At 37.5% G+C, this 17,173-nt stretch overlaps 2 protein-coding genes across 2 annotated transcripts; one reads left to right on the top strand and one right to left on the bottom strand.

Annotated features, from left to right (window-relative positions):
* The first annotated feature begins 1,710 nt into the window (after nucleotides 1-1,710).
* Nucleotides 1,711-6,376, top strand: LOC108984612 (protein FAM133-like). The gene is made up of 5 exons (XM_018956627.2): nucleotides 1,711-2,141; nucleotides 2,896-2,997; nucleotides 4,353-4,494; nucleotides 4,570-4,613; nucleotides 5,905-6,376. Exons 1-5 carry the CDS (start codon nucleotides 2,055-2,057, stop codon nucleotides 6,136-6,138), a joined length of 609 nt encoding a protein of 202 aa, XP_018812172.1. The 5' UTR covers nucleotides 1,711-2,054; the 3' UTR covers nucleotides 6,139-6,376.
* A 445-nt stretch (nucleotides 6,377-6,821) lies between these two features.
* LOC108984609 (mitogen-activated protein kinase homolog D5) lies at nucleotides 6,822-12,508 on the bottom strand. Its single transcript, XM_018956622.2, has 6 exons — nucleotides 12,033-12,508; nucleotides 11,814-11,943; nucleotides 9,405-9,542; nucleotides 7,965-8,297; nucleotides 7,397-7,577; nucleotides 6,822-7,222 (listed from the first exon to the last, which is right to left on the bottom strand). The coding sequence occupies exons 1-6, from the start codon at nucleotides 12,275-12,277 to the stop codon at nucleotides 7,047-7,049; spliced, it is 1,203 nt and encodes a 400-aa protein (XP_018812167.1). The 5' UTR covers nucleotides 12,278-12,508; the 3' UTR covers nucleotides 6,822-7,046.
* Nucleotides 12,509-17,173: the final 4,665 nt, after the last annotated feature.

The following is a 17,173-nucleotide window of genomic DNA, read 5'->3' as shown; positions in this document are numbered from 1 at the left end:
TATAGAAGTAAATTTGTCGGTAGAATTTTATGAGTAATTTTATAACAATTTTTAAATTTTTTTTTCTATAAACATGCATATGTAACTAATAAGATATAACATTTAAATATGTTGGAATAACATTTAATTTGAAATTATAATTTAATACAGCTCAAAGTTCAAAAAAGAATAAATATTGAATAAATGATATTAAATAATTAATTTAAAAGATTCTAAAATCAGAGAAGCAAAATAAACTATTTCAGTTATCAGTTCACAGTATGAAACTAAAAAGTTAAAAGATCCATACTTTTGATATTTTTATATGAGCAGCTAGTTGTTGAGATATTTTGTTTCCACTTTCAATTTCATGGAGCTCAACCTATATAAAAAATTCAACAATATAAAATTCTAGTAAGAACAAAAGTAGAGTTGTAAAAAAAAAAAAAAAAAATTTACTATTATTTAATATTTTCAGATGGAAAATTGTAAATAATACAACATATAAATAGTTAATAATTCATTTGATTTCGAAAACATTTTATTTTGAAAACAGTTTCTCTCTCTCCTACGCGATTCCGGAGCTCGGCTCCTCTCCTCCAGCGAAGCCCGTTGCCGGCGAGCGCCGGCCATCATCACCGCCTACACCGGCGTGTTCCCCTCACGCCGATGAGCATCCTCGGCACCACCAATGTTCCCCACGCGCAGCCATGCTTCTCCTCCGTGGAAAGAGAACCGAAATGGGTTTCTCCCATTTATGTGGTTTTCTGCCGCCGTACGCGGCCACCGAAGGGCACGACCACCACCGAGGAGTCCCCCTCAAGGTGGCGATCATCCCACCCACCTTCGAAGGCCGCCACGCGCAGCCCTCCGTCTCCCCCACGGAAACCGAACGAAAATGGGTTTCACCCATTTGTTTCATCTCGCGCCGCCGTACGTCGCCACCGAAGCTCACGGCCACCACCGAGGAGTTCCCCTCAAGGCGGCGACCATCACACCCACCTTCGGAGTCCCCCACGCGCAGCCCTTCGTCTCCCTCCGTCTCCCCCACTCAAAGGCACACGGACAAACAGAAAAATATATTCGAGAACCAGAAAAGAGAAAAACAAAGTTAGAGGTGAAATAGAAGTGAACGGCGTACCAACGGCGAGAAGAAATCTCAGGAGCACGGGAAAATTTTTTCTTCGAGTTGAGTTTGTGAATTGTTCTGTAAATGTGAATTGTGTGTAGATTAGATGAGATATTTCATCTCTTATATGTGAATATTAGATATTTTACATAAGGATTAGATATTTTTAGTCTGTAAATGGTGCTAACCGAACGAAGAGGAAGAGGAAGGGAAACACTGAAATTTGAACTGAATTTCAAAAGGGAACGAGAAAAGCCAACGGGAAAAACAAAACGGTGCCACTGTTCACTACTGTTCATCTTTATACGTGCTTTTAAGATAAGGAAGAAATAACAGACTAAATTAATTGGAATGAGTTACAAAAGAGAGAAGATATTTATAATTTTAAGAAGATGTGGAAGTTCATTGCATTTTATTTATTAAAAAAAAAAGAGTTTTCTGTTAAAAATAATGCATCAAAAATTTATCATTTTTAAAAAAAAGAATGGATAGAATTTGCCTACTCTAAATTATTATATAGCATTATTTATTAAAATATAGAATAATTATATTTAAAAAAATTTATACCACACTATGTAGGTTACATATTTAATTTAATATTCATATTGTCGTCTTCACTTTCGTAATCTGCTGCACCGAACAAGTCTAGCCCTGACGGCTGGTGTACCCGATTTAACCCACGTGCTCGTGATCTCACCGGACGCCAAAATCTCTGCGTTACAGCCTCACCTTTGTAGCCCTTTGCCCTTTGGAAAGAAAATCTTCTCAAGTCTCAACCAAAGCCAAACTCTTTTTATCTCTCCTACTAATCCCCCCACATGTTCTCTTCCTCCACACGGATTCCTGACCGTTAATGCTTTAATCAAATACTTTCCCATATTTTCCCTCATTTTTCTTTCTGGGTTTCCTTCTTTGGTGGAGTTTTCTCATCTGGGTGTCTCTTGAAATGGGCAAAAATCAAGCTTACAAAGCTATGCAGAGAGCCAGGCTGGGCTCCAGCTCTGCTGCGGCTGAGGAGATTGAAGACGGCATGGTTTGTACCCTTTCATACTACCATTCCCCATTGAATTTCTCATTCTTAAATTTCATTCCTTCTTCTGTTTTTATGGCTGTTTGTTAATTTGTGTTATTCCATTACATTATTGAATTTTGTGCTTATGATTGATTAGATACTTATTGTTTATCGAATAAATCTCTGATTTTAATGGGTAAGCTTTACTTTTATGAAATCTTACAGTAATTTGAGTAGGGTGTCAAAAATTTCCTGCAAAAGATACGAATTTTAAGTTCTTGATTTGAATTGTGACGAGCTACAGAGCAATTCATGGTGCATAGTCTTATCTGATAGATTGAACGTGAGAAGTATTCACCTGTTAATCAACCTGCGCATTTGACTTCTATACATGAATATTGCCCTCTTGGAAAGATAGGAGCTTTAGGATGGCTCTAATAGTGTCCTAAAAGTTGATTTTCTGACAGGGCACGGCCACGAACTCCACTTCATCTACCACATTGGTGCCCCCCCTTAAGTACATTGGTGCCCCTATTTTTAGGATACATAGAAGAGTTTATTTTTAATTGGGGATTATATCAAGTTTTAGCTCATTTCCTGAATCTTTTTACTTTATTTTTGAATTCCTCTCTTTCACGATCAAACAATTGTGACTTGTGAGATCTTAAGAAAGTTTGTCTTTCTTTAGATCAGAAAATGTTATCCGATAATCCAGTATATAAGTTTTTGTTGGGTGTTTCTTTTCCTGGAGTGCAACTGATGAGGACAGTCGCAGGTGGATGGTTCATTTCATTCGCCAGAGTGGCATGCTGCTCGTTTGGCCAGTCTTAAAACTTCTCACACTATCACCTGGGAAGAGTTTAAAAAGAAGCAAAAGGTAATTTGTTGAGTATTGCTAATATGCTTATCTTGATCACAAGTGCGCATGAGTTTATATTTGTTTCTCCTCTGCAACTTATTGTGTCCCCCTTTCATGGAACACACCAGTTGCATTTTGCACAAGTGCGCACACACTTGTGCATGCATGTGTGTTTCTATAGAGTAAAAGTATATATTTATATGGGCACTTGCTCTGATACTCATTCATCAATGTCACAGGTTATCTAGTAACGAAGAAACATCAAGAATTTATGTCATGCTAGCTTAATGATATTATGCTTTCACAGAAAAAAGATCCACAGAAAGTATTCCATTTGTATTTTTCATTTTCTTTCAGTGATGATTTTATATGCCAACTACGCTGTGCTTCTGCCCCCTAGGCAATGTGCTAAGAGTTTGATGGAACCATGGATTCCGCCATATTTTTTTAATCTCAATTGTTTATACAAAACCATATAATAAGACCTCAAGAAACCTGAAATGCTACGTAACTGGTATCATTTCTAGTACATGTTGACATGGGCAAACATTTTAAAATACCTTGTCATAAATATGCAAGTAATCTGATTTTCTTATTTATTTACAAATATCCGTCCCAAAATTGTTATCAAAATGTTGTGTGCGTTAACAACAAATTATCATTGTATATAAGCTGCAATGATGTTGGCTCTGTGTAAACCTTACTGTGGGATAGTTTTCTCCAATGAGAATAAAGAATGTTGTTTGGACAAGACAAGGAAAGAACTCGCCATGTGTTTATGGCAGCTGTCCAACAAAGAGACAAAGTACCAGTTTTCTTTTTCCAATTATGAATGACACTGCATTCTACTACCGTCTATATATTATGTGATAAAAGACTAATATTCTATTACACTTGTCCCAATAAAAGATTTGCATCAACTAAAATGAATAAAACGATGTGCATATAAGCAATGAATTGAAGCCACAAGTTTCAAAAGTAAAGTGGCTCAAGGAGGGATGTACAGACAATGCCTTTCTTTTGTTTTCTGGGAAATTTACTTGCAGGAAAATAAGGAATAATCTTGTCATAATTGAGGCCATGGATAATGAAACAAGGAAGAGATTAGACTTAGTTTTTGGTGTTTCGGTAAATTAGATGGAAGTGGATCATAGATTATCCATTTTTTAGAGTTCATATTTTAATTTGAGTGGCTGTTTATGTTTGATTGATGCATTTTCGGGAGGGAAATAGAAGCTCATTGAGGGGGTTGGTTAACTTCCTTGACTATGCTTAATACCTCATTGTGTTCATGAATTTTTTACTCTCTGATTGCATGCCTCCTATGTATGTGCTAATTTTTCCTCCGTTGAATGTGTGGGAAATTTTACTAGGAAGACGAAATGAAAAAGGGGGAAGTGGAAGCAGATAAAGATAGAATGATGAGAGAATACAGAGCTCAACTGGATGCTGAAAGGGCACGCAAACTTGCCCAAGGAAAAACCAACTCCAGTAGTAAATATAATCACAAAAAAGGTATGTGCAATAAAGCATTCTTCTTCCTCCTCCTATTCTTGTTCTTGTTCTTGAAGGTTATATGTGTCATTGCAGATAAGGACAAAGAATTAAAGAAACGAAGCAGCAGAAAGAGAAAGGTGCCTACAATTTATTAAATTGTTTAGCAAATTTATTTAATTTGCTTTGCTAGTCTCCCCGGGAGTTTAGGTTCCATGGGTGAGTCCTAGGGGCTCTGCCATGGTGTAGTTCCCCCATCATAAGAAAAAAATAATTATTAAATTGTTATTACTCAGATTCAACACTTGTACACTCTAGAACAGCTACAAGATCGAGTCTTCACTCTCATTATAAGGCCCCTGCGTGCCTTCCTATTTTGGAACTCCTGCCAAGCCTTTGCTCACTTGATATGAGAAAGGTGATGCTAAATCCAATGTTACCTGGCCATTCTTCCTTTGAAATTTTAGACTTATAGGGTAAGCACTTATCTAAATTCGTTACTATCACAAGGGAACCATCCTTTTTGTGTATAATATCTTGTTGGCATGGCTCTGGTTGGACCAGTGATAGTGATGATCTTGGAGGAAATAAATTGCAAAGCATGAGAGAGAAACTAATTTTATCAAGAGGAAGAGAGCATTTTATTTTGAGTCAAGGGGAACCAATGAATTTGTAATAAGATCAGAAGCGCTGGTGGAACTATGATCAAGAAATTTAGGGACAGTTGAACAGCCATGCATAAGTTTGAATAGATTATGTTTTGGGTCCTTCAAATCCACACAATAACTATGTAAACTTAAACTATGGTTTCAAACTTTCAAGTCATGCCAACTCCATGCAAGTTTGGGAGGGCTTGAAGGTACTACTCAAAGAAAAATAATGTTTAAAACTTCAGTTTAGAATATATTGCTTCTAATTGAAAACATAGAAGCTTAGTCGTATAAACCTGACTTCCCGGGTTCAAAACTCCACATTCTCACTCTTGGGGCGATCGGACTAGGATAATTTCTCCTTAAATTACCTAAGGTACACTTCTAGGAAATCTCTTGCCGAGAGCTTGTGCACCACCAGGATTAGTTAGACACCCAGTGCCAAATAAAAAAAAAAAAAAACAAAGAAGCTTAGAATCACAAATACTACAAATAAGATTTTGTTGTTATTTATTTTTCAAATAAAAGACTGTTAGGGATGACATGCCAATATAACTCGGTAATGAAGCAAAACTTTTTTTTTGATAAGTAAAACAAGTTCATTAATCCACCAACTGTCAAAATACAAAGTTTGAAATGCCCTAATTATGTAGGAGCATTAGAACGGTAATGAAGCAAACTAGAGAGTGGGGATAGCATTAAAGGCTTAAAGCACTCTTGCATTTCAGTTGTTACAGATATTTAAAACTGTGAAATGTGAGCCCCTCATTTGTCAATGCAGCATTCAAGGAGGAGGAGATCTTCTGGCTCTAGCTCCTCAAGTTCATCCTCCGATTCTTCCAGTAGTGATGAAGAGGAGAGAGAATCAAGTAGATCTAAATCAAGTAGATCTAGGTCCAAGAGAACAAAGAAAGAAAAGAAGCACAAGTCAAGAACCAAGCACTCTTGCAGTGACGACGAAGAGGCTGATGGTCCCATGCCACTTTCTAGATTCTTTGACAGTGTGAAGAGCTAACAGCATTGTTGAAGATGCTGCTTTGTACTCATCAAAGTTATGTCTCTAATATAGGATATGAATTCGTTCTTTCATAATTAGCTGCTAGCAAATATGGATTGGATTGCTTCTTCCTTCTGGATTGGTGAGCTCTCTGATAATATTGAGTTTCTGATACTAGCTCGTTAGAATTCATCCTGTTAGGTAATCGAACTTTATTACATACTTTCATGTGAGAATTCTATATAACGTTGAGCAGGAAAATTTGAAGGTGTTATACTCTCTCAAACGGTCATTGCTTTCGTTAGTTTGTTTAGCCCTGAATTTTTCAAATTTGACGAGACCTACTACTAATCGCGCCTCATCTCCAACCTGGTTTCAGCATGAAATGGACAACGCCAATCTAATTTTAGCATAAAACACTCTCCCTAAATACTGATATCCTTGCTATTGGAAATGGTATTACACGTAGCACAAGACAAAGGTTCATCAAGGTTAGTATATGAGGTTTCCGTACAGCTCTTGAGCAAATAAAACATTGTCAACAATTTTTTAATTAAATATTTGCAAGCATTGACCATGTTTTATCCTATGCAAGCAAGAGACTCGAAAACAAAAAAGGGGGAGTTTTAATTTGGTTTTTTGGATCTGCGAAAGTGCACAAACAAACAGAGAGAGAGAGAGAGAGAGAGAGCCGTTGATCAGGAGTTGGCTTAATCCAATCAATAGAACAACAATGAAAGGGTAAACAGCCATGCAGATTCCATTATATTTGTTCCAGTCCCTGAATTCTGCCCAAAGTAAATCAACTCCAGATCCACCCCATTTTGGAATGGAACAATATGTACAGGAAGAAATCAATCGCCCGAGTTATATAAACCAGAGAGACCACACTGATCAAATCACGATGACTAAACAAAGCATGACTCTCATTGTTGCTGATACTCGGGGTTAAATGCAAGAGCCTCCCTATATATCAGCTCCTTCATCTGTTCCTCACTCAGTGCATGCTGCTCAAAGTCAAAGCTGAAGGGAGTCATGCACACAGGCTCGTCACTGATGTCATGCAGAGATGTCAAGTAGGGATGAGCCAATGCGCCTTCAACTGTCAGAAATAGGAAATTACATGTCAGTGTTTTCAATGGCACAAATTAAATGCCCATATAACTCTGTTAAAGCACCAAGCACAAAACTTGATGGATTAAGTTTTTATTATTAAATCCCTGAAAAAGCACAAAACTTATTGTTATGCACATAACATTAGGAAACAGAAACTCACCAGTAATCCTCTGTCTGGGATCAAATGTCAACATCTTTTCAACAAGGTCAATAGCTGCAGGATGGACATTAGGAAACTTTTCGGTGAAGGACTGCCGATGGTGAAGAGGACGTTGCCGAATATACCTTTTAGCATTTTCATTCAAGGACCCCAAGTCAGCCTCTGACGGGGTGCCAATCAGCTGCAATATTAAGCATGATTAATTGTACAAAAAAGGGACATATTTACTCTGTAAGTGCACAAAGATTGGATTTTGCATTTTTGCATGCCCATAGAGAGGAAAATGTGTCATACGTGCTCGAGTGCATTTATGACGGTATACAGTTAAATAAGGGTGAGGTGGAAGAATGCCATTAAAATAATGCGGTTGAATAATCCTAAAATCCGATTTCAAAAGTCATCTGCTATTATATTCGGTGCCAAATTTAAGTACGGAGAATAAGTAGGTCTTCTTGAATAAAAAGCAATAAGTATAAGAGACTGTAATTGGAATGACAAATTTCAAATGATCATTTTTTTCCCCAGAAAACAACAGTGCAGCAGTATAAACCTGGAAAATTAAAATTACCTCCAACAGCAAACTTAGCTGATGCACATGATCTCGACCAGGAAACAAGGGCTTTCGATCCATCAACTCCATGAAAATACAACCAACCGACCATACATCAATAGCAGCAGTGTAATCTGAAGAGTTCAATAACAGCTCTGGTGCACGGTACCATCTTGTAACAACATATTCTGTCATAAAATCGGTTTCAGAGGTGACACGAGCTAGACCAAAATCACATATTTTCAAGTCACAATTGGCATTTAAAAGAAGATTGCTGGGCTTTAAGTCTCTGTGCAGAACATTTGCAGAATGTATGTATTTCAATCCACGGAGGATCTGATATAGGAAATACTGCATAAAACATAGAAAACTGGTAGTTATTTTAATCTGTGACCACATGATAGCTATGGTGAATTTTGGAAATCATAGTAAAAAGCAGAAGATGAAGAAGAGAAAGAAGCACAAAACTTCAAAAGCTGAACAAGCCAAAGCAAAAACTGGAAAGTACAAAAAAATACGGACTTCCACTAGTGATTGAAATTCTAAGTTCAGGCATTGCGAGTGGACACGCTATATTACATTCCCCATCTTGATGAGCGGACACTATATTACATTCCCCATCTTGATTGAATGCTAGATTATTCCATTCAACCACTTTATCACAGGAAAAGAAAGATCCAAGGCTCCACAGCTTTCTAAACAACCCATCTCTATAAGGATAACATCCAACTGCTTTAATTGGTTTAAGTACCATATGTATTAAATCAGAAAAATTCTACTCCCATCTCAAGAAGAGAGATTTTAGCCCAAAAAAAAAAAAAAAACAAAAAAAAAATTATCTTCTTTGGATAAGGCTTTTGACAACAAAACCGTTCTATTAAGGAATTAATGTTCTTCGGTAATGCTTTTTCAGGTAGCTTATATAAGACCACAAGAAATCATTTAAAGCTGATCATTTTGAGGCTACTTTGATTCTTGATCACACTGATCACCTACACTTGTCTTCTTGGTGGAAGGGTTCAGGTTCAGTGAAATGAATGGGTGAAAGCTGTTTAAGAAAGAGGGTGAAAATCACTCCAGTGGTAGCAAACAGTAACGAGATATTTCAGTCCAATGCAGACTTCTGAGTTGACTGAAGACTTCTGACGAGAGGAAGTAGATGCACAACGAGATTCAACCAGAGGTAAACTTTTAGCAGAATAGATTCAGTGCTGAACAACGTCAAGATCGTTATAAACAATCTTTTCATTGAGAGATGATGCCCCTTTATTTTTCATAGTATTTGCTAGCTTGTTTGGACTTGGACCATGCCCTTTTTCACTTATTGAAATACTCCATTTAAAGAGGCTTTCATTCTATTATACCTTCTGCAAGTCCAAGAGGTCTTTGACAATGCAAGTAAAGGTATCATACAGCAGACATGGTAGCAAGTTAAACGTAAATAAATGCTTCGAATACCTGACAATGCTCCTCTGACAACGCTTGATTGGAACGAATAATCTGGTGCAGGTCAGTGTCCATTAGCTCATAGGCAATATAAACATCGTTAAATGCCTCCCTCTGTGGGGGTGGTATTATATCCCTGATTGCAACAACCTGCATGAAAATATGAGCAATATTAATCAGAAAATTAAAAATAAAAACTTCTGTAGAGCCAAATTCATATGTCTCCTGCAGGAGGTTCCTAGCTCCCCCCTTGCCCCCAAAAACCAACCAAATTTTCTTTAGTGGGTTTAGATTTAAGAAAATAAGGAGAATAAGCAAGCACGACCAAATAAACATCTAAACAGAATGCCTACAGAATATACTGTAAACATGATGAATTACAAAGGCAAGACAATAAAACATTTCTTTTTATTCATAAGTTACACAGGCACTCAGGTGGATTCCGAACCCATAACCTAGTCTTCCTTAACTGGCCAAATCCAAAGTTAATTAATTTGTAATGAAATTGGTTGTAAAAATGCCTAGAAAAATGGAGATGGTTTCACCAGGCCTAACAACCAAAATGGAGCTAAAAAAAAATGAGCCCCAACTGCGTGTAATAATGAGATCTGTCCAGCTAACTAAAGTGGGGAAAACCCCAAAGTTCATAATTCATTTTGCTGAAAATCTTAATTTTATCATCTGGTCCCATGATTCTACTGGACAAAACAATGGCAACGAGTTATATGTTAAAATTATCTACCTAGCCACAATGATCACAACTGAGTTATTAAAGTAAAATGCAACGTGACAGTAAAAGTAATTCTAATAAGCAACTTGTCACGCTTTCCCTGCCATTTTTGAGATTGCACGAGAAAAGAATGCAGCGATAGCCGATCTCTTGGTCTTTTCTAGTGGCTTCCCTCAATGGAATGTAGAATTCATTAGGGCAGCCAAGACTGGGAGATGGAGACTATCACAGAGATCTATGAGGCATTGTATTCGGTAAGCATGACATAGGGTACCACAGATAAGATTAACTGAAGCCCCTCCAAGAAAGGTAAATTCCCGGTCAAATCGTTTTACCAAGTTCTAACGAGCCCTAGAATGACCATGTTCCCATGGAAGAGCGTATGGCAAATGAAAACTCCTTCAAAAGCAGTTTTTTTCATATTGACAGCATCTTGGACAAGATCCTCACCATAGATAATTTAAGGAAACTTCGGGTAATGGTGTTAGACTGGTGTTGTGTAAGAAGAATGGTGAATCAGTAGATTATTTGTTTTTACACTGCGAGGTGGCCAAGACCATGTGGGATGATTTTTTCGCGAGAATTGGATTGTTATGGGTCATGCCTTTTAGACTGGTGGATTTCCTTGCAACCCGGAGAGGCCTCTGAGGCAACTCACAAGCTCACAAGTGGCAGTGATTTGGAAAATGGTTCCTATATGCATGTGTTGGTGCATTTGGTAGGAGAGAAATGATAGAAGCTTTGAAGATCGTGAGAGAACAATGGATGAGCTTAAAGCTTTCTTTTTTAAAACTTTGTTCTTATGGGTGGGGGCTATTGTTTGTAATGGGCTAAACGTTCATGACCTTCTCTTTTCAATTGTAAACTCTAATTAGGCTATTCTCATGTATACTCCCTGGGTACTTGGGTTTTGCTTACTTCTATGAATAAAATTTTGTGATTATGTATAAAAAAAAAAGTAACTTGTCACATCAAAAAGCCAACAAGTAGGGATGTGACCAAGAGGGACATGGGCCCCTAGGGATCGGTGGGGTGGGGGAACCTGGGAGTGCCCCCGCTCTGGCCAACAAGTGATGACTTATAATACGTCATTAATCACATTCAAACTAATTAGATAATTGTCTTATTAGAACTGTTTTTTGGCTCCCTTTTAGAGGCTATCGGTTAGTAACTTTCTTTCTTTATTTTTTTCCCATCAAAAAGAAAGTTTCAAACAGATAGCCTGAAGAGGGAGAAAAAAGAGGGTATTCTCTACTACATTGGAGGTATACAAAGGAGTGTGGTTTGTACTTGTTAATGAATAAGAACGTTAATGGTAATAACGTTTCATATTCCAAAAGCCACCCAAAACTAAAATTTACTTTAAATGTGGTTTAATTCACGTCCATATAAATCAAACAGGTAATATTCTTTGTGGTTTCCTCCTTTAGCTATTACCATTTTTGGACTCGACGCTACTACACATTGTTATAATAAAGATTGCGCGTACTTAGGCCCTATCATACTCAACATCACATACATAATTGCACTCTTCTTTAGTAAAAGAAAGCGATAACTGAATGATTAAAGATTCTTACTTATCAAAAAAATTAAAGATTCTTTCTTTTTTAACGAGTAATGAGAAACTACAAGAAAACGACTAATTACTTTGTTCTAAGTTGGTAAAGAATAAATACTAAGCACTCACTGACGTTTTCATGATCCATGTGGCGAAGCAGCTTGATCTCGCGGAGAGTCCTCTTGGCGTCGATCTTGTTGTCGAACGCATTCGCAATCTTTTTTATAGCCACGTGTTCATTCGCCTCCGAGTTCAAAAAAGAGCTAGGGAAATTCACAATCCAAAGATAAAGAAAATCAAAATCACAGATTACCTCTCAGAAATTCAGAGAGAGAGAGAGAGAGTAAGAGACCAAACGATGCCGTATGCGCCTTTGCCGATGGGCATGATGGGGGGCTTGTACTTGGCTGTAACCTCAAAGATGTTGCCAAAGATGTTGTACTGAATGAATCTCCCTCCGTGACTCAACGTCGCCGATATGTTCTCCATCCCCATGGCCTGTTCCGGTTGCGGTTGCGGTTGCTGTGGCTGCGGGTCAGGCTGGGCATCCGTCATTACAGCGTCGGCCGGTGGAGGTGGCCCTCCTGCTGCGTCCATTTCCTTTTGGCTTTAATTTTCCTTCTCTCAGCTTTTTGCTCTCTCAAAGTTGGTGTAGAAGTAATAAAAGCCCTAACGAATGATTGTGTGCCCCTGCCTCTTCCTGTTATCTCTTTAGTTAAACAGATCTATTACCTTCCTGCATTAACTCTCTGAACTTTCCTCTCTCTCTCTCTCTCTCTCTCTGATACTGTTTCCAGTTTCCAAGCATTTCTTTATATTCTTAAAATAAATATATATAACGGAATAATCGTACATATAAACCTTTATTTCTTTCTTTTTTTTATATCATTTTTATTAAGAGTAATGATATATATCAATTATAAAATATATATATACACACTATATTTTTATTTTATTTTTATTTCATTATGTAAAATATGACATATTTATTATTATTAAATAATAAAAATTATATAATAATAATAAAAAATTTATGTTAAAATATATTGTATAGAATTATTTTCTTATTAAGAATCAAGGTAAAGTGATTTTCAAATCCATAATTTTTTTATTGATAAGAATATTTGGACATATTTGTTACAATTACGTTCATAATATATATCCATTGGGACTTGACTTATTAGGAATGGACAGAAATAAAACTTGTTGGAATCGATCATAATCGGCTGTTAAATGTTAGAACCGGTCGAAACCGATAAGGAATCGATAGATCATCCAGACAGAAACAGACTAATCATGATCCTAATAATCTGTTTCAAAGAAAAAGAAAATTCCATCGTTCTTTCGTGAGAAATGATCGTGGGTGTGCAAGTGATGCATAATTATTTTAAAAATAATAATATATATGAGATTTATATAAAAAAAAATTATTAATTAATTAATTAATTTTTTAATAATGAACCTCATTCTTTTTCAAAACAATCACACGGTACTTAAAAAGAAAAGTTTGATTTATCATCTTCACATATCATGTATCATATTTTTTTATTTTATCAAATATGTGATATATAGAAGATGAATAGAATAATTCAATTAGTTTAAGAATAATAAAATTAATTAAAAATGTAAAAAAAAAAATTGTGAGTATGATGTATGAAGATACTGAATAGTAAAATTGGTTTAAAAATATCTAAGCTCTGCATAACAACGAAATTTATATTTTCCCTTCTTATGTTTTCGTGTTTTTCAATTTAATTTTGCCATTTTGTGCTTTTGTTTTTGAGACAAAAGAGGTGTACTGAGCCCAACTAATGTTGAGGCCCAGAAGCCTGCTCATGAAGCAAAATAGGAACCCGGCCCATTAGGAGTAATAAAACTTCTCATATTTTTCACCTTTTTTAAAATTAATTTTTTATTTATTTATATTTGAAAATAAGAGGATATAATAAAATCATTAATTATTTTAAATTATAAGTCCGCCTCAAATTAAATACTCTATTTGACAATAGTGCTTTATGACACTATAGTTTAAACACCCAAAATAATTCATACTTGAAACAAATTCATTGATGGTATTTATATATATATATATATATATATTGTTGAACATGTATTTCGCACACTAGATACTGGGCTCAATTACTTGCCACATAGAAAGTCTTTTTTTAGGGGTGGGCGAGGCGAGGGAGGGGAGGGGTTTAGGAGCCTTCGAGAAGCCTCCAATGGCAAAGTCAGTATATTCATTTTGGAGAAGTTTCATAGAATTAGTTAACGTAAAAAAGAGAGGACACCCGCTCTTTCCTAATGTCGAGCTTTTATACTACCCATCAGAAGGGGGGAGGGACATTTCGTATTCAGCGTCAGGGCTTAGTCACCAGCTAACAGGTGCCATGCAACAATCTTTAATGCGTCGTGGCTTTCTTGAGCAAAGCCTTGATGGCAGGTGAGTGAGGCATCTACTCTCTGTGCATATTTGTCAGGGATGGAGGAGTTTGTCGTGATCCTCGTCCACACCTAGGATATGATCCTTTAATGCGACGTGAACTTCTCACGACGTGCCCCTACAGTGTGTCAAGGCAAGTGAGGTCCTACCTATCCATGTCGACACCTTTCCCGCACGATGGATGGTTTGCCGCCCTTCTTTGCACACAACCCATGAGCTACAAGTGCTAGCGGTCCCATGGGCCTTCCATGTAGGCCCATCTTGATCTGAGAAGGGCCCTAGCCTCCATGTCGGGTCCAATCCAATGGAGAACACTAATATCCCTTCCATATAAATATATGTATATTAGATATATATATAATATTAAAGGCCCACTTAATGAACTTTCTTTACCTATCAAAAAAGAGATAATCTTATAATCGGCATGTTTTTTCTCTACCAAAAATCAGCCCACCAATAAGTGAGAGCCATGTAGATGTCCATTGGAACAAGAATGTGATTGCATTGGAGGATATAGCCTTGCAGCCCCTTCCAGAGCCTGTCCCAAACTCTGAGTCATCTCCTTCACAGACCCCTCATCTCCTTCACAAACTTGCAGCCCTTCTCATCTCCAGAGCCCGTTGTTGCCCCTCTCATCTCCAGCCTACATGATGCCAGCACAAATCTAAAATGCTTTATATTTGGAAGAGTAGCACCCCACTTTTATCACTGTCTTTAAAATATGCAGGGCATAATACAGCCGCCCAAAACACAAAAGCTTTAATTTAGAGACCCTTTTTTTGGAATTAGAGGAATAGCCCCGAACTGTGCTGGCTGAGAGCGAGAGAAAGGCCACAATAGAAATGTAAGACAAGGGTAGCTGCCAACTGGAGGGTAAAGTGTGCTGCTTTGGTGGTCCATTAGAGTTTGGAGAGGGGAAGGCGGTCATGTATCTACCTCTCTGCTGCAACATGCACTGAAAAATGTACTAAATTAGACTTTGTTTTATTGTTTTATTGGTCCATTACAAGCAATTGCCGTGAGAGAGATTTCTTGTAGTCTTCAATCGCTTTTATATGCTCTTGGGTCCGACAATACGCTTCGGCCCACTCTTTCTTCCCCTCCTCTACACCCTCCACTATATTTCCATGGCTGACGACACAGGGGCATTCGACGGGCTGGAGATGAGATCTAGTTTTGGCAGGGGGATTGGGTTGTTCGGCTGTGATGACCCTCCATGTGAATTGTGTGGAATCACTTATGTGACAAATTATTATTAGAGGATGGTAATCCCTTCAAAACAGCCAGACCGGTGCAAAGCATTTTTCATAAAAACAAATTAATGAACTTTCTTCAAAAAACTAAGCAAAGGTTGACGGTGGGCTTTATTTTGAGAACATGAATTACAAAGCGAGGAAGTACCATTTTTAGTAGGTAATGAAAAAACATGGATAAGATGATTGACAATTTTTGAAGAGGGATGACCAAGTCTTTTGTGCCAGCCATCAGTTGATGTACGCTCATGAACATAAGCAACAACCTTTTTGGAAGCCATTTCCATAGATTCCGGTAAAGGATAGATGCCATCTTCACATTCACCTTTGAGTAGTGTTGCCTCAATAATCCGATCCTTCACCAAGAAATAAAATGGATGAAATTCCAAGTAAACATTATTATGTTTCATGAAATTATGAATTGAAACAAGATTTTTTTTGAATGGTAGGAACACATAGGATATCACGTAAATGAAAGACACGATTAGGGGAAATGAAAGATAATGAGCCAACATGAGAGACAGGCAAACCTGAGCCATCACCAATTACCACCTCATCAGTACCATCATACTCAGAGTGTATTGAAAGATTAGAGAAATTTGTGGTCATGTTGTGCGATGCAGCGGAATCAACGAGCATTTTTTTTTATTTTTCCCGTGTGAGGAAGTTGCACAATTAGCTGTAATTTCATTGGAGTGAAACTTTGGGCAGCTTTTGGCCGTGTGGCCCAATTGTTCACAGAACTGGCATTTTGGCTTGAACTTATGTTGACCCGAGCCTGAATTGTTCCTCTTGTTGGGTCCACGCCCTTTGCTTGAAGATGACCGATGCTGAGTTGCAGAGCCATGTTGACCCGAGCCTGAATTGTTCCTCTTGTTGGGTCCACGCCCTTTGCTTGAAGATGACCGACGCTGAGTTGCAGAGCCATCATTGCTAGTGTAGCTTCCATTTCGGTGATTGTAGTTTACCATAGCAACCAAAGTGGATGCCGATTGAGTCTCCATTCGACGGATATAGTTTTCATGACCAATTAAAAGACCATGTATTTCTTCAACTTCAAAGAAGTGTCTCGAGCACGGATTGGGGCTGCAATATCCCGGAACTCGAGACCAAGGCCATTCAAGATGTAGAGAGTCAAGTCGTCATCTGAAATAGGATGATCAATGATTGATAGTTCATTAGCAATTATCTTCACAACTTGAAGGAATTCAGTGACAGAGATAGTGCCATGGGTACTTAAGGTTAAATCTTCCTTAAGTTGCATTGCACGTGTTCGAGATTTTCCCGCATAGAGACAGGTGAGAGCTATCCAGGCCTCATGAAAAGTTTTGCAAGATGCAAGGAGTGGAGTGATTGTTGTGGAGGTAGAAGCAAGAATGGCATGAAGAATTAATTTATCTTGATGAATCCAGTGGGAATTCGTTGCTTTTGAAGAGGCGGACTGGGTTGCATCAATGGTAGGACATTGACTCTTGTCGGTGACAAAATCGATCAAATCATAACCTATGAGCAGTGCTTCAAATTGAGCTCTCTATTGAGGGAAGGTTGCAGGGGTGAGGTTTTCATTTTTGGTGGTGGCAGCATTGATAGTGATGATGGGATTATCTGAGGATGAACCAACAATAACAACCATTGGAAGGAAAGAAATTCTCGTTAGAGTGCTGGCTCTCTTGATACCATGTAAAGAATTTACATTGCAAGGTTTTTGAAAATTTGACACACGATCATTTCTATTGATAGTAAGTTTTTATACAGACTTGACTCAGCTATATTAGGAATTTACAATCCTACATTTAA

Source organism: Juglans regia, chromosome 7 (assembly GCF_001411555.2).
Source record: "Juglans regia cultivar Chandler chromosome 7, Walnut 2.0, whole genome shotgun sequence".
NCBI classification, from domain to species: domain Eukaryota; kingdom Viridiplantae; phylum Streptophyta; class Magnoliopsida; order Fagales; family Juglandaceae; genus Juglans; species Juglans regia.
Note: the sequence above shows the minus strand (reverse complement) of the source record. Positions and strands in the feature narration are given on the sequence as shown.